At 45.5% G+C, this 24124-nt stretch overlaps 1 protein-coding gene across 13 annotated transcripts in view; it reads left to right on the forward strand.

Moving 5' to 3' along the window:
- Window positions 1-22615, forward strand: part of mybpc2a (myosin binding protein Ca) — a 53902-nt gene extending 31287 nt beyond the window's left edge. For all 13 annotated transcript variants that reach the window (XM_042085796.1, XM_042085798.1, XM_042085799.1 and 10 more), the window contains 24 exons: window positions 640-696; window positions 1096-1113; window positions 1654-1820; window positions 2573-2705; window positions 2857-2981; window positions 3328-3433; window positions 3678-3841; window positions 4033-4047; window positions 6180-6345; window positions 6575-6681; window positions 6789-6818; window positions 6930-7072; window positions 7281-7440; window positions 7683-7787; window positions 8293-8481; window positions 8977-9111; window positions 9503-9670; window positions 9851-9939; window positions 10423-10615; window positions 12372-12511; window positions 12661-12820; window positions 19261-19397; window positions 21809-21995; window positions 22104-22615. In XM_042085796.1, coding sequence (XP_041941730.1) covers window positions 640-696; window positions 1096-1113; window positions 1654-1820; window positions 2573-2705; window positions 2857-2981; window positions 3328-3433; window positions 3678-3841; window positions 4033-4047; window positions 6180-6345; window positions 6575-6681; window positions 6789-6818; window positions 6930-7072; window positions 7281-7440; window positions 7683-7787; window positions 8293-8481; window positions 8977-9111; window positions 9503-9670; window positions 9851-9939; window positions 10423-10615; window positions 12372-12511; window positions 12661-12820; window positions 19261-19397; window positions 21809-21995; window positions 22104-22138 — 2929 coding nt within the window. In that variant the 3' untranslated portion in view covers window positions 22139-22615. The remainder of the gene's footprint in view (window positions 1-639; window positions 697-1095; window positions 1114-1653; window positions 1821-2572; window positions 2706-2856; window positions 2982-3327; window positions 3434-3677; window positions 3842-4032; window positions 4048-6179; window positions 6346-6574; window positions 6682-6788; window positions 6819-6929; window positions 7073-7280; window positions 7441-7682; window positions 7788-8292; window positions 8482-8976; window positions 9112-9502; window positions 9671-9850; window positions 9940-10422; window positions 10616-12371; window positions 12512-12660; window positions 12821-19260; window positions 19398-21808; window positions 21996-22103) is intronic.
- Window positions 22616-24124: the final 1509 nt, after the last annotated feature.

The following is a 24124-nucleotide window of genomic DNA, read 5'->3' on the forward strand; positions in this document are numbered from 1 at the left end:
AGTCAGACCAAGACACTCATATTCAACATACTGTATTCAACATTTTATTTTAAATATGCTAGCATCTGATAGCCCATAGCCATTTATGGGTTCTATATGTTTACTGTATGTCCCATGTTTATCCCACTGTCTATGTGTATGTTAGCCCTGCTGGCATGTGGGAGGGCAACATTCATCACAGACCTATTTGTGTGACCATGTCTTAAATCGCTGCTGGGTCAGTGTGTGGTGGTAGGGTCAGTGTGTGGTGGTAAGTTCAGTATAGACTGTAGTCATATACTGTGTTTGTAGAAGTGAGCAAACAATGATTGGGTTGAGAATAGCACTGGTGAGTAGCTACTCATCATCTTGCCCTCTAGTCAAGCAATGGGAAAAATAATCTCCAGAAATTGGTAAGCTTTGTGAAGTATGGAAATGATGATTAGAGTGACGTAGGAAACCAAATGGTGACAATTTGTGTTTAGTTTAAGTATGTGTTCCCCTGGTCTGTTGCACTTTGTCCATGTCCATGCAGTTGCTTCATATGCACTTGGGGGGTTCTTTTTGCTTTATGTCCTCTTATTCTCTTGTTCCCTTCCTCTTTCTTTCTTTCTTTCTTTCTTTCTTTCTCTCTCTCCTTTGTCTCTTATACACAAAAAGGGGAGATGCAGGAGAAGATGCTGGTGATTTGGACTTCAGTGCCTTGCTTAAGAAAAGGTCAGTGAGCCAGTGTTGGTCTTTGTGACTCCATGACATAGTATTGCTCTAATATTCCTGAACACTTGAACATTGTCTTTATCTGCAATCACTGGGGATCCAGACAGAATTCACAGGAGATGTGCTGGAAGAATAATTTGCTGGGAAATGTGATTGCTAATTATAGTAGTTCCCTTAAGCAAGAGGTCAGTGTTTAGCAAAAAGTGTTCAAGTTCAGGAATTTTCAGAGGATCACTTCATATAAGGTTCTTAGCGGGCAGATTATGTGGGATACAATATAATTTGTAATTTTGTCAGGACTGGTTGGTATTATTCAAGTGTGAGCTTGTTGCCTTTTAAGCCAATTGCTCTTATGACAGAGATTGTGTACATGAAACTTACCAATATCCCTTTACTTAGGAAGCCCAAGAAAGGAGGGTAAGATAAGAGACACAACCCATATCCACATATCCACATATCCAGCTGTGTCGTATCAAGTGTGTTATAGTTATGTGTGGGCCACGGTGTGGTATACAACCCCTGAGCTTAATCGGTGAATGGAGAAATATGGAGAGGAGCGAGAAAGAGAATGGTTCATGAAGGTGGACTGATGGGCATCTGATGTGGAGATCTCATGATCTAACCTCCCATTCTAAACAAGTTTTCTGTCAGCTCATGCATTTCAGAAAACCTGTTAAGCAACTTCCATTATATAGAATATTGAATATACTATATATCCTTTGAATATACTGTATGTATATCCTTGAATATACAGTATATAGAATATGCGGTATACTGTATACTGTATATAGATTATACTGTATTGAGTGTAATTGTGAAGCACGGGAAAATCCAAATTAGCTGTGTCATGTTTTATGTTAGATTATACTCTATATATATATATATATATATATATATATAGGAAGAGAACTGATCTTTTTCTGTCTTCCTCTTCCTCGCGCTCATTGATTCTCTCAGGGAGGTGAAGGTGGAAGAGAAGGAGGAAGTGGATGTGTGGGCGATCTTGACGGCAGCTAAGCCCTGCGACTATGAGAAGATTGCCTTTGAGTATGGCATCACTGACCTCAGGGGCATGCTGAAGAGGCTGAAAAAAATGAAGAGGGTGGAGCCCAAGAAAAGCGACGGTGAGCGACAACTCTCCGATCTCAGTCCATGACCCAGATAAAGTTATTAATGTTTTTCTATTCTATTTTCTAATGTTGCTCTACATTGTGAAGTGTGGTTTTGAGGAGTGTTCAAGCAAGGAAAGGGTCTGAGGGCTGCAGTGCTGGAACACCAAATTGTTCAGTATTATTTCAGCTCTCGTGAGCATTATATAAAATTGTTACATAGTGTTTGAGTCAAAGATATTGCCACACTTCCCACAGAACGCCTCAGAATACATATCAGTATTACATGCAAGATACATGTCTATTATATAATTCTGAAGCACTTACAATCCAATTAAGCTTCGTTATGTTACGTGCTAGAGCTATTTCAAGCTATGCATCCAACGCAATTCCAACTCTTCGATTCAGTTGACATATGTCAGTCAGGGTGACATAGTCAGGGTGTTTGTTGTCATTATTGTGGGCAGAATTAACTGAAATTGTTGCAGTACTTCTCAATTTATTTTTATGATACTGTATTGCAAATGTTTAAGATCAATTGCAAATAATCCAGAAAATGTTTTGCCAAAATATTGAGGTAAAAACTTGAAAATACAAAATCCTGGAGGGACTGCTAAGTAAGGAGTTGGTGCAGTTCATTGTCAATATACACAAATGCGTGCAATAGTAAAATGTTTATTTGCTGTGTGATCCATTTTCCACTGATGTGTGTTCTGCTGTGCAAAACTATCTAGTATACCTTACATACAGTGTTTGTTTTTCTCCAGCATTCCTGAAGAAACTGGATGATGCCTACTCAGTGCAAAAGGGCAAGAGAATTCAACTTGTTGTTGAGATGGCTGACCCCAATGCTCAAGTGAAATGGCTGAAGAATGGAGTCGAGATCAAGCCCTCTGCCAAGTATGACCTTGTGTGTTTCGTGGCTGACATATGCACTCATCTGAGTTTGTGTGTGTGTGTGCATGTTGGTTACTCTCTCTCAGTGTGTGTGTGTGTGTGTGTGTGTGTGTGTGTGTGTGCTCATTCTTTGCTGTTTCTCACTGTTTCTTAGGTATGTGTTTGAGTGTGTGGGGAGCCTGAGAAAATTGACCATCAACAAATGTAACCTCTCAGATGATGCAGCCTATGAGTGCGTCGTGGGAGAGGAGAAGTCTTTCACTGAAGTCTTTGTTAAGGGTACTGGTGGCAACACAATCTATCATCTTTTCTACCCTCATTTCCTTGACTTTAATCACAAATATTGTACTGAAACCTAACGTCCTGATGATCATCACCAGGACCACTGCAATCACCTTCATTCTTTTCATTGCTGGCTTTGCTCATTACTGTCATTACTGTGAATGTAAACATGATCCCTCATGTTCCTCTTCCAAGGCTCATCACCATCGATGTATTTCAATAACAATGTGCTCTTTGTGGGAGAGTGGAGAGTTTGTGTATGATTGTGCATGTCTATATGTTCATATACTATACAGTATGTCTATATGTTCATATACTATACAGTATGTCTATATGTTTTCAGAACCTCCTGTTACCATCACCAAGCCTCTGGATGACATGCATGTGGTGGTTGGAGACAAGGTGGAGTTTGAGATTGAGGTGTCTGAAGAGGGTGCCAATGTCATATGGTGAGAGAACATATCAGTCAGGTAGAAGTCACCATAATGGACAAGTATCTCTCCTCTTGCGATATCTTTCTTTTGTGACCTCTTTCTGTCTTACATAGTCAACACATGACTCTGTGGCTTCTGTATGTCGGTCCATGGTGTCCTTCATTCTGTCTCCCCTGAACCCCTGTGCCCCCGTCCAATCCATCCCCGTCCAGCTTTCTTCTCACCTCAGCACTTCTCTGCCTTTGTCTGTCTGCATTAGGATGAAGGATGGCATTGAGATAACCCGTGACCTCACCAGGTACCGCATGAAGAAAGATGGCAAGAAGCACACGCTCGTCATCAACGAGGCCACTAAGGATGACATGGGGTCATTCATCGTGTTCACTAATGGGGGCCACTCTGAGGCAGAGCTGGAGGTGGAAGGTACAGTACTTCCTCTGTGAGACGGCATTTCAGGTCCAAATCACTGATATGTTCGATGTGTAAGCAGTCTTTGCAGTGTAAATCCTGGATATCATTTTTTTTTGTTTTACATATTTACTGTCAACTTGTGATACAGCAAGTATTAAGCTTATTTTCCCTATCCCTTTCCCACTTTAATTTCACATTTTCAGTGTTGGGTGTAGAAAGTTAGTAGAAGTTGTGATTTTTTAAAACCTGTAATATAACATATTATATTATAAATGACATTACTTGTCATACCTAACTGATATAATATTATATATAATTTTCAACTCAATCTCATTATGCTGATCCTATAACATATTATCGATTACAACACACAATCATTTTGACATATTTCTTGATGGATAATACTGTATACAATTATAATGGAAGCCAAAAAGAAATGGGAGGGACCATGGTAGCAAGTACAAGAGATAGATTACTGTGAAAAAACAAATTTGTTCATACAATATTATGCTGTTTCAGAGGCGGACAGAGTACACAGCTTCATTACTTGAGTAAAAGTACACATACCCCTTGCTAATTTTTACTCAAGTACAAGTAAAAGTACAACAGTCAGATGTCTACTTAAGTAAAAGTACTGAAGTACAAGTACTGAAGAGTACAAGAGTGCATTACTACTGCCACAGTGCTTACATTTATGTACATTTTCATCTTTTTACCATGTTGCCAGGGATAGGCAGTATTTCTAATACATGTATTTAAAATATGTATTTAAAATACAAAATACTATTTTGTAATTGAAACACTTGAAGCGAAAACTATCATGAACTTCAACAAATTGAAATAGTCTGGCAAGGTGGGGCCACGGGTTGGCACATTCCCGGCATTCAGTAACCTGCTGCGTCTTCATCCATTGTTTCGTCCATGGTTTCTTCTCTTATCTAAATCTGACAATGGAGTTGACTTTGGCGGAAAGCTGAAGGTGATTGCTGATAGGCTATCCCAATCAGTGGCGCCTGCACAATCCAATCACGTTTGAGAGGGAAACAACAAATTGAGGGTTTCCGCGATTTTTCTTTTTTCCTTTTTTTTTTTTTAGAAGAAGTAACGGGTACTCACAGTTATGGATAGAAATGTAGTGGAGTAAAGAGTACAATATTTGCCTCTCAAATGTACTTGAGTAAAGTCATGAGTACTCCCCAAAAATGATACTCGAGTAAAGTACAGATCCCTCAAAATTTTACTCAAGTACTCTACTCAAGTAAATGTACTCTGTTACTGTCCGGCTCTGTGCTGTTTTCAACACAGTAGCAGCACTGTGATTAAATAGTAATGATATTTTCTTGCATTGTCCAAATATCGTTTGGTGAAAATTCATAAATATCCATGAAAGATTCTTAATGTAAGAAATGTGATACAAAATATTGTCTGCAGTAATCGAGCGTATGCTACAGATGTATGGATTGAGTTGAAAATAAAAATAAAGACTGTCCCTTTAATCATGACCATTATATCTAAACTAGGCTCAAAGGGCCCTTGTAATGGTTGGAAGCATAGGGCAGAAATGGATGAACTTGCCATGCCTAGTTTCACCCAGTTTGACATATGCAATATTATAATTTCTTCCTGAGCAATCTTGATGCTTGAGGTGCTAACAATGTTCTACCTCTTAAGCAGATGTTTGAATAAAATCAATCACAAGTCACCGTGGTCCATTTCAGCCTCAGATAAAAGGCCAGTTAATATCATGCTCCCTGTGTGTGATAGCCATGGGTCTACCCAGGGTCAGCTCATGATAGACTTACATTACTGCAGATAATTCAGCTTATCTCACAAGCCTTTTAGGGAAGCAATTCCTTGTAAAAATTCCATTGACAGTTCATAAAGGCCAGGTCAGTGATAAAAGAAAAAGGGAAAGAGTAATTGTTAGATCAATTTAACAGCATATTACATCAGACCTCACAAAGTCAGTGCATAAGAAATACATTTGAACAATATCTGAAGCTTTTAATTTAAAAGGAATATGCCGCTCTCGTATTAGTTATGCCTGAAATGCATATTCCTCAACTTTGAATTGTACTGGCCAACTATAATCTCTGCTTTATGTGATGTTAGAGGCTTGCAAGTTCCCATCTGCCATTCTACTGTACTGTACTTCTCAAACTAGAGCCTGGGGACAATCCTGACAGAAAGCAATATGTCAATGTATCATATTAGTACGAATATGGTATACATTACTCTTTTTTTCTCTCCACTATAACCTGCCCAACACAGGTCATCCTCACCCACACTTGCCTCTACCCTTGTGTGCTGTGCCTCCCTGCCTGTATGTTTTGGCCCCTCTGTCTTTCAGATAAGGAGCTGGAGGTTCTCCAGAGCATTGCTGACCTGACGGTGAAGGCAGCGGAACAGGCCGTGTTCAAATGCGAGGTGTCCGACGATAAAGTGACTGGCAAGTGGTTAAAAGATGGTGTGGAGGTCCTGCCCAGCAAGCGCTTCAAGATGACACATGTGGGAAGGTACAGTGTGCTCTGCTGCACTGGCCCTTCACAAACATTTCCTGTAAAGAGTACACAGGGCTGACGCTGTTTTGTTTACGTAATCCCGGAGAGCCGCGGATGCAGGTTATTGAGTATGTCGTTGCCAGGGAGACGGGTCCGTGAGAGCACAATTTGCTTTTTTCCAAGTGACCGCAAGGTCGTGTGAGTTTGTTGGTTGCCGTGGTAACGGGTGATGATTGTGGCGCAGGTTTCACAAGCTGACGATCGATGATGTGAAGCCGGAGGATGCGGGAGATTACACCTTTGTGCCAGATGGATACGCTCTCTCACTCTCTGCCAAACTCAACTTCTTGGGTATGGAGATAGAACATCGCTCACAGTTATAAGCACTAAAGATGACTATTGAGTGACTGGATAAACTGAGGCTCACAATGCTCCCTTGTCTCTCTTGTTTTTCATAGAAATCAAGATTGATTATGTTCCCCGCCAGGGTGGGTACTGACAGAACACTAGTTGGCACATGACATGGCATCCATCATCTTCTGGTGCAATACACAAATCCAATCATTCATCTCACTCAATTATTAAATTTTTCATTACAGACCCACCCAAAATCCACCTGGACACCACTGGGAGTACGGTCAACAAGAACATGCTTATCGTTGTCGCCGGCAACAAGCTCCGCTTCGACGTGGAAATCACAGGAGACCCGGCCCCCACTGTGTGCTGGATGAAGGGGGACACTGTAAGGGCTTGTGGGAAGTCATTAAAATAAATGTTCAAATTGAAAGCCACCAGAGCAGCAGAATGGAGCAAAAACAGTCCAGTCTCTGGCACATTTGCAAATTTGGGCCTGTCGGGGTGTTTGGGCTCCGCTGTTAAATCCTCCACTGATTTGAGACGAGCACTCCGGGCCGTGTTCTCATTGTGATTCTGTCTCCGCCCGGTTTCAGGAGATCACCGAAGCGGAGGGTCGTGTGCGGGTGGATACCAGGAAGAATCTGAGCAGCTTTGTCATTGAGGGGGCTGAGAGGAGCGATGAGGGGAAGTACAACATCACTGTCACCAATCCTGCTGGAGAGGACAAGGCCGAACTCACCGTTAAGATTGTGGGTGAGTGACAGGCTCAGCCTGCCCCGCTCTGTCTCTCTTTTCTCCTCTCTGCTCCACTAAATGATGAATGTTCTTTAGCGGGCCTTTCTTTAATCTCCTTTATGCATCTCACTGAAGTTTCTCAGTTTCTCTGTACTTTTCTTTTTCCTTCTGTTTATTTGCTTAGGGCTCTGATAAATGTACTCCACTCTTTTTTTCACCTCTCGTCCTCTCTGATTCCTTTCTGTCACTAACATGTGCAGATGTGCCTGATCCCCCTGAACATGTCAAATGCACTGGGGTTGGAGAGGACACAGCTACCATCACCTGGAACGCCCCTAAATTTGATGGTGGAGTACCCATTAAAGGTGAGGTCTCACACGTAACACATTCATTTACAGACCTACCCAAAATCCACCTGGACACCACTGGGCATACGGTCAACAAAAACATGCTTATCGTTGTCGCCGGCAACAAGTTCTGCTTCGACGTGGAAATCACAGGAGACCCGGCCTGTTTGGGCTCCGCTGTTAAATCCTCCACTGATTTGAGACGAGCACTCTGGGCCCCCGCAGTGTACTGCATTTAACACATTCATAGATTATTGATATTATAAGGTAAAAAGTGCATTTTGGGTTTGGGGTTTTTTTTAGGGGGGGGGGGGGGGGGTGCTCAGTGTCTCTCTGAAAAAGGTTGAAGTCCCCTGCTCTACAGTGTACAGACATTTGTATCTGAATTGTTTTAGTGCAAAAACAAGGTCAGAATGTACCGTACAAATGTATGCAATGGGTAAGAGAGCAGTAGGGGTTTAAACTCAATACCATGGCTGTGATAGTGTTTCACATCAAAGCAAGCTCATGATGTAACTTCTAGGCTATCTGATGGAGAGGAAGAAGAAGGGCTCCCAAAGATGGACCAAGCTGAACTTTGATATCTTCGAGTCCACTACTTACGAGGCCAAGAAGATGATTGAGGGCCAGATGTATGAGATGAGAGTTTTTGCTGTCAATGGCATCGGCATCTCACAGCCCAGTGCTACTTCTAAGCCTTTTATGCCAATAGGTAGGTAGTAGTTATACGCATGTGAATTTCTCTACCCTCTTTACTCATGCACATGATGTCATTCTCATGATCTAAAAGTTGTGGTCCCCCCTTGAATAGCTCTTGAATGTTGTGTAAAGATTCTCAGATTTGATCTTGAAGGGCTTCAATTTGTATGACACGCCACGCACCATGCATGTAATATCGTCCTGCATGAACTAATGCTAATTTAATCATTGGAAAATGGCAAAAATATCTTGCTAATTTAATGTCACACAACACCGGTGCGTCAACGCACAGATGAGGAGGTTCTCAGTACATGCATTCCTTCCAATTAGTGCTGCGTCACATCAATAAATGAGAAAATAGTGGTTTTACCACCTGTTCTGACTATCTGGTTTCTGTAGCATGGTAGCCTTGGGTAGCTTGCGTTTCGGATTCAAATTTGTGCCTCAGAACTTTCTGTGAGCTCATGACTTGCCTTTGCTTTTGTTTTTGTTTTTGTTGGCCCTTAAGCACCAACAAGTGAGCCCACTCGTCTCATGGTGGATGATGTCACAGACACCAGCTGTGCCCTGAAGTGGCGCCCGCCCGAGAGACTTGGGGCTGGAGGCATCGATGGCTACATCATCGAATGGTGCAAAGAGGGAGGTAAGACTCTGATTAAATACACAGATGTAGATCTTAAGGGGACTAGAAAGACTGAATATTGGTATGGGTGTCCTTGTGATAAAAAGTCAGCGTATGCTGTGATAGAGGTTGCTTTCGACTGCATATTTCTGTCTGAACCTGATCTGAGCCTGAGAAAGTGGGAGCCTGACACAAACCCAGCAAACTTTCTTACCGAACCTGAACCCAAAGCAGACATAATGTATGGGGTTAAAAGTCAGCTTAAATGAGCCACAATTCCAATTTGCCAAAACTCAAATGTTTGTCAGCCTACGTGATTAAACTCAAAGCTTCATTTCAACATTTTCATCTGAACCGAACCCATTGGTACACCTTGTCTCTACCTCATGTTACCACTGGTTCTTCATCTCAGGAACCGAGTGGGTGCAAGCCAATGAGCAGCCAGTGGAAAAGAACAGTTACCGTGTCAGGAATCTTCCTATGGGTGAGAAGCTTTTATTCAGAGTTTTTGCAGTGAACATGGCCGGACGCAGTCCTCCAGCAACCCTGCAACAAGCTGTTACTATCCGAGAGATCATGGGTAAGTGTAGAGGTCAACAGACACTCACACACACACACATACACACACACTCTTACATACACTCTCTAATCTAATGGCTTGTAGACTAAATTGTCAGCCTAATTGCTTTCTGTCTGGCCACTTTTAGATCTTTTAGATCACATTTTGGCCTCTATCTGAACACTTCTGTCCTGTTTTCAGAGAGCCCTAAGATTCGTCTCCCACGGCAACTCAGAACCAAATTCATTAGGACGGTTGGCGAGAAGATTAATCTCGTCATTCCCTTCCAGGTGAGACAGCAAAGTCCTGACACCTCAATCCACACTCTAAGGGCTCCTGCAGACTGCCTGCGTGGCGTGAGCATGTCAGCTGCGTGGCGTGTCCGTTTTTATTCCGGCTCCCATGTTAACAAGTAGAGGTAGAGGTTGCGTGCATGACACACGCGTCTCAGGTGCGGCTCGAGCCGTGGCAAAAACGTATGCATGCTAGAAATAGGACTGACGCCTATTTTTCACGCGACACGCAAGTGTGTTGGAAGTGTTTCCATTCAAAAGAGAAAGTGAAGAGATGTTTTAATAGACAGAGGGGCCGCGACAGCGCAGCGTCAGACAGGTTTCTGGTGTGTAAAGACATAGAAAACGCAACGCGGCCGCCACGCAGGCAGTCTGCAGCCGGCCTAACATGTCATCTGTAGAAGAGCAGTACAAAAAATGTTTTGTCATAGAGAAATAGCTGATGGTCTTACATCCTGACCATACCCTCTCTCTGAATAGGGCAAACCCAGACCCAATGTGACCTGGACAAAAGATGGCGAGCCCCTGGAGTCATCAGTGAATGTGCGCACGAGCGACTTTGACACCATCCTCTTCATCCGCTCAGCTGAGAGGGAGCACTCTGGGAAGTACACACTAACTGTGCAGATCGAAAACATGGAGGACAAAGCCACTGTGGAGATCCAGATCGTGGGTGAGTGCCACTGACCACTATTCTAAAGCCAATATTCAGGCCGAATTCACTCTGCCCAAACACACTACAACAAATCAACAGCTGTTGGGTTTCTTAGAGGTTGTTTGGGTTCTGGCGGGGTGTAAAACCTTCAATAGTTAAGCAAAGTAAACTTCCATACAGTATAAGTAGGAAATGTGTGGCCCATTTTCATCTTCTACTGTAGTACTAGTTCTGCCACTGCAGAGAAAAAAAAAGAAAGTGCCAGAATGTTTGCAGTTTTTTTTCTTCAGAAAGTATATTTGTTTGCATTTACCCATTTGTCTTACTCTTGTGTGTGTTCGCTCACATGATTGTGTCCTGGAAAGAAGCTCTTGTTTACCTTTTGCAGCGAGGCATCAGAGACAGATTAGTCTTAACATTCACTAACCCTAACCCCACCCTCAGATTGACCCCCCACAGAAGCAAATAACCTCACTGATCTCTAGAATCCCTTCAAGTGGCAACGTAAATCTGTACAGTGATCCCAACTTTTATTTGCCCCTCACCCACTTCCACAACCACATGCTTTGCAGCTGCCTTAATCTGGAAGTTGTAAAAGTTACCTGCATGATGGGCACAGGGGGGTGCACACGGGTGGCTGATGTGCCGTTTAATCTGGCGGCAGCTGTGGGTCAGCATGCCACGTGAGAGATTACCGGGTGGGGTCCCGTGGGGATTAGCAAGGGTGCGGAGTGGGATTAGGAGGCGGATTAGGGGACCCTCATGCTGAGAGGGGAGCTAATGAGGGGAGCGGCACCCCTTCAGAGGAAGCTGGCTCTCTCTCTCACTCACACATACACACACAAATACACACACACACACACATACCCCCCTCCACACCAAACACACACACACATACACAAATTCAGATACACACATACACACTCACACACACACACACACACACAAACACTGATACACACTCACACACAAATGCATGCACACTTACACACACAGTACACTCACATGTAGACACAGACACTCCACTTTCTCAACACACACATTTTCCCTCAAAGCGAGGGAGCTGCAATCCTCACTGCCAGCAAGGGATTAATGCCAAATGTGCACTGCCTTCAAGATCCACTACCCCACCACCACCAACTTTCTCTTTCTCTCCATCTTGCTTATTCTTTATTCTTCTTCCTTTTGCCAGCCCCATCTCTCCATCTCTTTCATGGTCGGTCACTTTTGTTCTTTATCTCTTTTGGCTTTTCCTCTCTCTTTGTCTACCTCTCTTCTTCTCTCTCTGAACATCACCCTCTCATTTTTCTTTGCTCTCTGCTATTCTCCCTGTCTATTAACCCTTACTAGTCACTTTTTAAGAACATTCTTTTCTGTTCCATATTACTAATGTGCCACACGTGCCCTCCAACTCTTTCATGCTGGTTTTAGAGTCACTTAGCCACTCTAATGCACTTGCTCTCTCTCTCTCTCTCTCTTTCCTCCCCCTTTTTTCTCCTTCATTCATGATTCACCTAGCATCAGCCCCTCCTCTCCTGGTCTTTGTGCCTTGTGTAGACGTGACAGGAATTGTCAGTGTGTTCCCATCTCTGTCGCTCTCTTCCCTTACTCTTACACTGTAAACTGACCTGTCATCGTTCTCTCTCTCTCTCTCTCTCTTTCTCTCTCTCTCTCTCTCTCTCTCTCTCTCTCACACACACACACACACACACACACACACACACACACACACACACACACACACACACACACACACACACACACACACACACAGACAAGCCTGGTCCTCCTTTGGCTGTGATGGTAACTGACGTGTGGGGCTTTAATGCTGCGTTGGAGTGGAAGCCACCAAAAGACACTGGCAACTGTGAAATCCTCGGATACACCATCCAGAAAGCTGACCTAAAGACCAAGGTCTGTTGCCATGACATACATTTACATACATTGTTTAAAGACCCATCTTCTCAAAACTCATACTTTATGACAACTATGACAACACCAACAACACCAACAACAACAACACAATGATGGCATGAACCTTTATCCCCTCTTCCTCTTCTCAGGGGTGGTTCACAGTATATGAACACAACCGCAGGCCCAGCTGCACTGTGTCGGACCTGGTGATGGGGAATGAGTACACCTTCCGTGTGTTCAGTGAGAACATCTGTGGCATGAGTGATGACGCTGGCATGTGCAAGAACACGGCTGTCATAGCCAAAACAGGTAAAGGCATTGGCATAAAAAAAAGCTGCGTGCATACAACCAAATCATGGACAATGACAATTTCTTGACAACCACCTCTACCCTTGCATATTTTCACAAACAATGCCTTTGTGGCTGGGGTGAAGTATACATGATAACCTGCACCTAGATAGCAGAATTACTGAGAGCACATTCAGTGCCTTCTCCCTGACACATACAGTATAATCAGTTGTTACCAGGATGTCCTTTCTGATGAGATTTAGTGGATCTCAGAACTGATGTCCAAGCCAGAACAAGAAGCAGTGCATTTGCACACTTTATAACGAGATGGAGTGGCTAAGCAATGCCCAATGTAGAGAGGTTCAGTGAAATTTTAGCAAATGGCGACTCAGTACCTGTCTTGCTCTTCTTGTTTAATTGGCTATTTAAAATGTCAACATTTGAGACAAGTGGAGTCAACCCTTGCCGACTTCAGTCTGAGATAGTCTGAGTGCAACTGACTTTGGAGTTCAGTGCAATTACTCTGCCTTCAAAGGCTCACGGTAACATGTGCGAATTAGATGGACCTCAGACCTTACATCTTGATGTCAATGAGTTTTCTACTGGCCTGGTGGGAACTGATGTTCATGTTTCTTGTGTGGTGGCAGATACCAACATATAAATGGGGTTATTGTGCCTGCTCTTTGTGTCACGGTTCAGACAGACGACCAGAGGACCACAATTGCGTCACACCAGAAAGTTTATTAAACTTAAGGGAAAAGTCCTGGGGGGGGAACACAGACACAACAGGGCGGATGAAACAAGGCAGAAGTACAGTTCAAGGGAAATCCAAAATCGTAGTAGCAAGGCAGAAAGCAGGTCTGGTTTTCTGGGGCAGAAGAGTATCCAAGATTCAGGCAGGTCCGGGGTCACAAAACAAGAGTGAGCCAGAAGCGCGAGCAAACAGGTTCCGGGTGTGAGCTTTGCAGACGATCTGACAAAGGAGAGCTGAAAGACAGGGCTTTAAATACTGGGAGAGGTTAGTGGGTAATGCAGCGCAGCTGGCAGAGTAATTAGAGCAGAGCAGAGCAGGGACAGGTGGAGCTAGTTAGGCTGAGTAGAGAGAGTGGTGAGCAGAGTGGAAGATAATGGAAACCAATTAAGGTGGTAACCCGGTGGAGTGAGAGGGCTCATGACAGAACCCCCCCCCCAAGGGACGGCCCCAGAAGTCCCAAGAGCAACACCACGCCGGGCGGGAGGAGGGGAGCCGGAGGAGGGCTAGAACTCCTCCGAACGGTCCGAGTGAACGTCCTCATCCTCGGAGGAAGCCGGAGGGTCGTGGTCGGGAGATGGGACAGGTCCCGAGACAGGGTCAGGCACAGGACAGGAAGCCGAGCGGGCAGGACGGTCAGGGACCCCTCTGGGGCGGCCCCTACGGATTGCAGGTTGATCAGGATGCCGTTGGTGGAAGGCGGTGATGAGAGTCCGATCCACAATCCGACTAGCCGGGACCCAGGTCCTTTCCTCAGGTCCATAGCCCTCCCAGTCAATGAGGTACTGGAGACCCCTACCCCTCCGTCTGGACCGAAGCAGGCGGCGGACGGTGTAAACCAGACCACCATCGACGAGCCGTGGAGGAGGAGGAGAAGGCGCAGCAGGGACCAGCGGACTCTCATGAATGGGCTTAATCTTAGACACATGGAAAGTGGGGTGCACCCTCATGGAATTAGGCAGTTGGAGCCGGACAGCAGTTGGGCTAATCACTCTTACAATAGGGAATGGGCCAAGGAACCGAGGTGCCAGCTTTTGCGACTCCACCCTGAGTGGCAGGTTCTTCGATGACAACCACACCCTTTGACCAACATGGTAGGTGGGAGCAGGAATTCTCCGACGGTTGGCCCCGGTAGTGTAGCTGGCAACGGATCTGAGGAGTGTGGCTCGGGCCTGTGACCAGGTGCGGCGACATCGACGGGCAAAAGCAAGTGCAGATGGGCAAGTAACTTCCCCTTCCTGGCTGGCAAATAGAGGAGGCTGGTATCCATAAACACATTGGAAGGGGGACATACCGATGGCAGAGCAGGTCAGAGAATTGTGTGCGTACTCCACCCATGTCAATTGCTGCGACCAGGAGTGGGGGTTGCGTGAGGTCATGCATCGCAGTGCCTTCTCGAGCTCCTGATTTGCCCGCTCTGACTGCCCATTGGATTGGGGATGGAATCCGGAAGTCAGACTGACTGTGGCTCCCAGCAGGTGACAGAACTCCTTCCAAAAGGCGGAGGAGAATTGTGGGCCACGGTCAGAAACTACATCCCTTGGCAGTCCGTGGATCCGGAAGACGTGTTCCAGGACCACCTGGGCGGTCTCCTTGGCGGTTGGGAGCTTGGGGAGGGGAACGAAGTGTGCCATCTTGCTGAATCGGTCAACTATGGTCAGAATGACGGTCATGCCACTTGAAGGGGGCAGCCCCGTGACAAAGTCAAGGGCGATGTGAGACCAGGGACGTCTGGGCACAGGCAGGGGCTGCAGCAATCCGGCTGGGGGCTGGCAGGACGACTTGTGTTGGTTGCAGATGGGGCAGGCTTGGACGAATTCCCGTACATCCCTTCTCAGAGAGGGCCACCAGAACCTCTGGGCGAGCAGGTTGTAAGTGCGGGTGGAGCCAGGGTGACAAGCTAGGCGGGAGTCATGTCCCCACTGAATGACCTGGGACCTCAGGTTTTCGGGGACAAACAGGCGGTCAGCTGGGCAAGCGCTGGGACCTGGCTGGTTACGGAGAGCTTCCAGCACCTGTTCCTCAACAGCCCAGGTCAGAGCTGCTACGATGCAGGGACTTGGCAGAATCGACACAGGATCCTTGGAGGGGGTGTCATCCTTCTGGAATTGACGGGAGAGGGCGTCTGGCTTGGTGTTGCGTGATCCAGGCCGGTATGACAGAGTGAAATTAAACCTGGTGAAGAACAGGGCCCAGCGGGACTGCCTGGAGTTCAACCGTTTGGCCGTGCGGATGTACTCCAAGTTCTTATGATCGGTCCAAACGAGAAATGGAATGGTGGACCCCTCCAGCCAGTGACGCCACTCCTCCAAGGCAAGCTTCACAGCCAGCAGCTCTCGGTTCCCTATGTCGTAATTGCACTCAGAGGGGGACAACCGACGTGAGAAAAAGGCACAGGGATGTAGCTTCCTATCCTCCGCAGCCCACTGAGAAATCACAGCACCAACTCCCACATCCGAGGCGTCCACCTCCACAATGAATTGCCGGTCCACATCAGGCATCTGGAGGATGGGAGCGGAGGTGAACCTTACCTTGAGGGTACTGAAGGCTTTGTCGGCTGCTGGGGTCCAGGTGAAGGGTTGCTTGGTGCTGGTTAGAGCAGTGAGAGGGGCAGCAATGGTACTGTAGTTCCGGATAAACTTTCTATAGAAGTTAGCAAACCCCAGAAACTGTTGCAGCTTCTTTCTGTTCTCCGGAACTGGCCATGAAGTGACTGCTGATATTTTGGCAGGATCCATTTGGATACTTCCCTCTGCCACTATGTACCCCAGGAAGGCCACTGTCTTGACGTGAAACTCACATTTCTCTGCCTTGGCGTAGAGGGAATTCTCCAGGAGACGATGAAGGACTTGCTGGACATGGCGGGTGTGTTCAGACAGGTTTCTGGAGTAGATTAAGATGTCATCCAGGTAAACGAAGACAAACTTGTTTAACATGTCCCGCAGCACATCATTCACTAGAGCCTGGAACACAGCAGGAGCATTGGTGAGGCCAAAAGGCATAACCAGATACTCGTAGTGGCCTGTTGGTGTATTGAATGCGGTTTTCCATTCATCTCCCTCCCGGATCCGCACTAGGTGGTAAGCGTTTCTGAGATCCAACTTGGTAAAAACAGTGGCTCCCTGGAGCAACTCAAAGGCAGAGGTGAGCAGAGGCAGAGGGTAACGGTTTTTCACTGTGATGTCGTTGAGTCCCCTGTAGTCGATGCAGGGGCGAAGAGATCCGTCCTTCTTCCCCACAAAGAAGAAGCCAGCACCAGCAGGAGATGAAGATGGACGGATTAATCCTGCGGACAGAGAGTCGTTGATGTAGTCCTCCATGGACTTTCTTTCAGGAGCAGACAACGAATAAAGACGGCCCTTTGGAGGGGCTGTTCCAGGGAGGAGGTCGATGGCACAGTCGTACGGTCGGTGAGGGGGCAGAGATGTGGCTCTTGCTTTGTTAAACACTTCTCTGAGACCATGGTAGCATTCTGGGACATTGGAGAGGTCAGGAGCGGAGTTAGTGGGTACTGGCCGAGGGGGTAGTGCGGCAGCAAGCAGGCAGGTTCGGTGGCAGTCCTCCCCCCACTCCCTGATCACCCCGGTCACCCAGTCGAGCTGAGGGTTGTGCCGGCGGAGCCATGGGTAACCCAGGATGAGGGGTTGGCCTGGAGAGGGGAGCAGGTGAAACTGGATAGTTTCTTGATGGTTTCCGGACAGACCCATCGAGACCGGGGCTGTGACATGAGTGACCGATCCGAGTAAGTGTCCGTCCAGTGCCCGGGCAGGAATAGGAGGTGTCAAACGGTGGTTCTCCAGTCCCAGTTGGCGTGCCAGTTTGATGTCCATTATGTTGGCTTCGGCGCCAGAATCCACCAGAGCAGCCAGGGTGTGAGTTGAGTCAGAGAGGCGGAGGTGAACTTGCAGCAGGGGTTTGCGGTCGGAGGACTGGATGGTCATTGAGCTCAACCGGACTCCCCCTATGCCCGGTGAGCTTCGGCTTTTAAAAGGGCAGGTTACCACACGATGTCCATCACCTCCACAATAGAGGCAGAGGTTTGAGGTGAAGCGGCGCTGGCGCTCTGCAGGAGTGAGAGAGGCTCGCCCAATCTCCATGGGCTCAGACTGGTCAAGCTGACTTGGGTGAGTGGCAGTAGATGACAGGAGCCCCGTCGGATCTCTCCGAATGCCGGTAGTTGGTGGACCTTGGCGCCCCCTCTCACGACGACGGGTCTGTATCCTTCTGTCGATCCGGACAGTCAGTGCGATGGCTTCATCAAGAGTGGAAGGCAGTTCATGGGAGACCAACTCGTCCTTGATATAGTCGGCCAAGCTATGGAAGAACGCGTCCACCAACGATGGTGTGTTCCAAGAACTTCGTCTTGCCAGGGTTCGGAAGTCGATGGAATGGTCTGCGACTGTACGTCTGCCTTGTCGAATACTGAACAGTTCACGAGACGCCTCTGCGGTTGGTGAATCCAGGTCAAACACCTTCAGCATCTCCTCAGCAAACAGGTTGAAGGTTGCACATGCGGGGGTTTGACGTTCGAACTCTGCTGTTCCCCAGAGTCGAGCTCGGCCCGTCAGGTGAGTGATGGCATACCCAACTTTAGCCCCTTCCGTGGCGAAGGTCCTTGGCTGCAAGGAGAACTGAAGTCGGCAGCTAGTCAGGAATGGCCGGACCTGGGTTGAATCGCCGTTGAACCGCTCGGGGTCTCCAATCTTGGGTTCCGGAGCAGCGGCTGCAATGACCGGGGCAGGTAACTCAGGGGCAGGGCTGGTGGGCAGACTGCCTGGAACTGGGCCGGTGGGCGGAGTGGCTGGGGTAAGGTTGGGGAGGAGTTGGATGATCATGGCGAGTTGCTGCTGGTGCTGCTGGAACTGCTGATGCTGTTGGTGGCCGACCTGAAGCAGGGAGGTGATGTCGCCGCTCATGCGGGCTAGCCCTCTCTCAGTGTGTTCCAGGCGTTGCATGGCGGTGGGTTGCTCAGGTTCGTCGGTTTCCATGTCGGGGGAAGTGTGCGCTGAGTCCATGATGGTCAGATCGTACTGTCACGGTTCAGACAGACGACCAGAGGACCACAATTGCGTCACACCAGAAAGTTTATTAAACTTAAGGGAAAAGTCCTGGGGGGGGAACACAGACACAACAGGGCGGATGAAACAAGGCAGAAGTACAGTTCAAGGGAAATCCAAAATCGTAGTAGCAAGGCAGAAAGCAGGTCTGGTTTTCTGGGGCAGAAGAGTATCCAAGATTCAGGCAGGTCCGGGGTCACAAAACAAGAGTGAGCCAGAAGCGCGAGCAAACAGGTTCCGGGTGTGAGCTTTGCAGACGATCTGACAAAGGAGAGCTGAAAGACAGGGCTTTAAATACTGGGAGAGGTTAGTGGGTAATGCAGCGCAGCTGGCAGAGTAATTAGAGCAGAGCAGAGCAGGGACAGGTGGAGCTAGTTAGGCTGAGTAGAGAGAGTGGTGAGCAGAGTGGAAGATAATGGAAACCAATTAAGGTGGTAACCCGGTGGAGTGAGAGGGCTCATGACACTTTGCAGAATTAACAATAAAATGCAGTTCTACGTTTAATAAAAACTTTACGTTTGATTAATTGAAGTTCATTGATTAAATAATTAATTAATTAGGATGTGTTAAAGTATGCATATAGATTACTTTTAAATTTCAGATAATATGATGTTTCAGCAAACTCTTTATCTTCTTCTTACTCTCTCTCTCAGGGCTAGTACACAAACCACCTTCCTACAAGGACATGGACTTGAGCCGTTCTCCTAAGTTTACCACACCTCTGGTGGACAGGAGTGTCATTGCAGGCTACAGTGCCGCTATTAGCTGTGCTGTTCGAGGGTTTCCTAAGGTGAGTATACTGTAGGCATGTCAGGGTTGTGCAAAATTCAGAATTTTAGAGTTGGACTCAATTCAATGCATGACTTGGAGTTTGAATTGTATTGGCTCCACCCCCCATGATGAAGAATTGGAATTTTAATTGGAAAAGGAGGAATTGCTAGAGAGTCTTACTCTGAACGTGACTGAAAAAGACACATTTGGAAAAACAAGGTAACACCGAATCTCTTCAACTCAGCCAGTGTTATGTTATTTGGCGATTGAAACAAAGTCCTTTTAGGCAAGTCCCTCCACTCGGCGGCCATATTGCAACACTTTTTGGGCACTTATCGGCCATCTATTTTGGGCCGAACTGCGAGATCACAACACACGATTGGCGCGATGTATTCACAACACACCACATGATTGGCGGTGGAAGAGGCAGGATATGTGTAGACGACGGCCATATTGGCGTTACAAACGAACCCCATGCATTTCTATGGAGGATTATTTGAGTGCTGTGTCTCCTCATTAGAAAGTCTCTGGTTGAAGTGCAACAGCTTGCTTGCTGACACTGTCCATGGTGCTGAAATGTCACATGCTGTCGTTAGTGCATGGTGTAAATGAGTTAGAGCCAGATTCAATTCTGAAAATAACTCACAATTACCCCTTACAATAATAGAAACTGAGTACTTTTTGGCCATTTTTCACATAGATCTCTGTTTCTCTAGGTCACCGAGTACTGTTGGTAAGGGAAAAAAAAGTGCTATACTCTAGGGGCATAATCATGATCAAATGACAAAAGTCCTCTCATTACAACTTTCTGCAATCTCATCCTTAGCTAGCTCATCAATGTCATCAATGACAGTCGCATCCACTGTACATTGTATCATTTTATCATTCAAAATGAGCTGTTTTCTCCTAACCCATTTGTTTTGTGTATGGCTTGAAGAGCCAAGCACATGAGTAGCATTCTACATAACCTCACAGGGTCAAGAGTTCAGTTCAGACGGTCCAGACAAAACAGTAGCCACTTCAAATAACTGTATTTGTAAATGCTTGAACTCTGTTTTGTTTATTTGGCAGGGTTTCTTTTTTCCCACCACCCTCTAACCCAGGGTGAGGGAATTAAGTTCAGGTAAAACAAAACTTTCCCCTGTGTGGGGTGAAGTTCAAGTATCCGCCCCCACATGTCTGAACATGTTGCTCTGCTCATGTCCATAATTAATGGAAGCTTTAAAGCCTGAAGTAAAGAATAATAGTCTCCATCATTGATCAAAAGAATACTTTTAGAGGGCATTACTGTTCATCAATGATAAACAGAATTATTTTGAAATATTTTATACAATTTTACTTGATATACTGCTATTGTTACTCGTGGTGAATTTGCTGGTAAAACCTTTCTGAAAAAAGGTTGAGAGAGCAATTACATACTGATATTACTGAAATAGGTACAGTATATCCATGAAATTTGTCATGAATGTTTAATGGCTATATCCTTAGCTCGTTGCGGTTCCTAGATAGTTAGGCTAATTAATATATATATTTTTACCACACAAAAGCGTTATCTGTGTTTAAGTATTTTGGAGTGTTGGAGAGTCTTTGGACTCACCACTCATGCATGTGTATTTTAATGTCTTTCCACACCAGCCCAGGGTGAAAAGCACTGCTTATGTGCTTAATAATAGTGATAATCTAATTAATCTTCCCCAGCATATGCCAAAATGCATCTAAATTCAAAAGATATGTCCATAAAAATAAAACGTATAAGGCATTATCCCATTAGATCCTATTTGATAATATCCAAAGGCAAAAATTAAAGAAAAAACATTTACTTGGCCTGACCACAAAGATCCATATAGAGAGTCATGGCTATCTCTGTACTCATTACTACATGCAGATCCAGCTACTGCAACATTTCCATCAATGATACCTTTATTCTGTAATGAGCACACCAAGGCTAGACCACATGGCAGTTGCACCGGACAGATCTCACCCCATGTTTGGGGATGTGAGCGTACGTGGTCCCCATCAAACGCTTCTGCCAGAATAGATCCTTGGAGTGCAGGGCTATAGACAGGAGCAGCTGGTGCTACATTATCTGGGAAAGAACCTCAGACAACATCAGGCATCAAACGGTTCTACTGAGGAGACAAAGGAGAAAGGCCTGGATTATATTATTATGCCACTGTCCAGTGTCCAGGCCTCTACACATCCATGAACACCAGTGTCAAATACATAGGCCTATATAAAACTTCAGGAAGAAGTTTGTGTAGTGTAACACAATGCAAAGGGTAGACACATATGGTATGTCCATAATGGTACACATATAAGGGTTTCCAAATATGGGTACTCACTCTCTCTCTGTATGTTTGTTTGTGTGCGTGTGCGTGTGTGTGTGTGTGTGTGTGTGTGTGTGTGTGTGTGTGTGTGTGTGTTCACCAGCCAAAGATCATCTGGATGAAGAACAAGATGATTATCGGTGAGGATCCAAAGTTCCTCATGCAAAATAACCAGGGAGTTCTGACTCTGAACATCCGCAAGCCCGGCCTTTTTGATGGAGGGAAGTACACCTGCAAAGCTATCAATGACCTGGGAGAAGATGAGGTGGAGTGCAGGCTAGAAGTCCGAGGTATGGTCCCAGAATCAGCAGTGCCCAAATTCCCCTCTGTTTTGTGACGGGCAAGAAAAATTGCTGACATATGTTTGTTTCTAACGACTGCTTTATTATGTCCTGTAGTGGTAACAGAAAAAGACGAAGAAAAGAAGAAATGAAAGGAAAAAAGAAGAAATTGTTCACAGGAAAGACGACAAAGAACAACATAGCTTTTAAAAGTAGAATAAATGCCTTTCTTCAACATTTTCCCTCTCATTGTTATTCTCTTCAATAGATTTAGAACATATGAACCCAAAATAGGAGGTGGAAGATGGCCAATAGTCACGACAGCTATTAGTGTTAGAGAAATATTCTTCATACATACGTACTGAGACCTGGCGAATTGCATGTTGAGGAACTCATAAAGCATGATTCATATCTTCACGTCTTGTAAAATGCTCTGTTGGCGATTCCCTAGACATTTTTATGAATGTTAATAAATCTGTGTTTTCTGTGTAGTGCCTGCTAGCATTGCATGGCATTTGATGGTCTATGTTGCTTTGGGAGAAGGTGCCAGGATGAACTGCTATAAGGCTTTTCAACCCAGGTTGCTATGAGTCCATCCAGCATTAAAATAATTGTTCTGGATTATATAATACTTTTTCCTTTTTATATTTGTGTGCGTTCCTGGGGGAGTGAGAGAGAGAGAAAGAGAGAGATTGGTGTGTGTGTGTGTGTGTGTGTGTGTGTGTGTGTGTGTTGTGTGTGTGTGCGAGACAGAGATTTGGTGGGCACACCAAATCAAGGTCTCATTAGCATAAGACACTAGAGACTAATTAACGCACCCATCAACACTGGCCTAATTAGGCTCTCCCACGTCATTACTGAGCAAACGAATCACCGCTAATTTACACACCCGCAAAACAAACACGGCACCGTCTCCACCGGGAGAGGCCTCAGCGGGAACCGGCTCAAGGTTTGCGCACTAGGCTATAAAACCCGTTGTGCCCATGCTCAAAGCAGGAGCCATCACGAGGAGACGTCAGGGGTCAGTTCAATTTTTGTCTCACATGTGCCTGCCCACAAGTTAGAAGTCAGCAGATGTCTGCATCATATGGGCCATTAGGAAATCTATACAGAAGGAAAAATGACATAAAGCCTGTATAGTAGGCCTATACTAATATGGAATTATCAACAATAACATTGAACTTTTAATGGAAAAAGAGAATATAGCTAAGGGACTTCCTGTTGGAAATCTAGAGTTGTACCTTCTTCTGACAGTGACACATTGAAAGAATCACAGAAATATATATCCAGATGGGTGTTTGCAGACTAGCAACGGATGTCAAAGGAGAACCCACCAGTAAGCTTTGACCAGCAGAGGGTGCAGATGTGTTAATGAGTTTAAAAGACTGAAAATCCAATCAGAGGCGCTGACTGTTCATCCATGCCAGTTTGACCTGGGTAACTTGATGAGTAATTGGTTCCCATCTAATTTAAAGCGCAATAGACAGTATTGCCTTTCCAGAGGAAAATTAATGACCAGTGGAACAGTAGGAAGTATCTAGAGAGACACTCTAAGGATTACTGTATATAAGCCCAGAATGTCTTTTTTGTGTCTATTGTCTGTCATTTGTGCACACATTGCATTTGTCATTCCTAAAAGGTGGTTTATGGCAGTCACTTAGTTTTACATTACACTTATTCATTCAGCAGATGCTTTTATCCCAAGTAACTAAGAGGACAGTGCAGTGCAGATATACAAATTTCTCCATCAGTGTGTGTTCTCTCTCACAAGGCCTATCAGACCAATAATGACCTTAGTGAAAATATAGCATCTTCCCATAACAGTTTATAAACAGGAGGCACAATAATTTCTCATTGAAACATTATTTTACTATACTGTGTAACATAAATAAAATAGATTTCATGTTTTGCATATGGTCTTAGATATAGTAGTCATAAAGCATCAGCCCATTAAAAATAATTAATGCATATACATGGCATAACTACACTAGTGGCATGGTTTCAGACACTGCATTGTACCATACGAGAATTAACAGTGTGAAAATATCAGTTACAGATTACAACAGAAGGCCTATTGAAATGGGAATAGAAAATCACACTTTGATATGAATCCAGCCACCTTGATCTCAGTAAGATGC

This window comes from Alosa sapidissima, chromosome 3 (assembly GCF_018492685.1).
Source record: "Alosa sapidissima isolate fAloSap1 chromosome 3, fAloSap1.pri, whole genome shotgun sequence".
In the NCBI taxonomy this organism is placed as follows: domain Eukaryota; kingdom Metazoa; phylum Chordata; class Actinopteri; order Clupeiformes; family Clupeidae; genus Alosa; species Alosa sapidissima.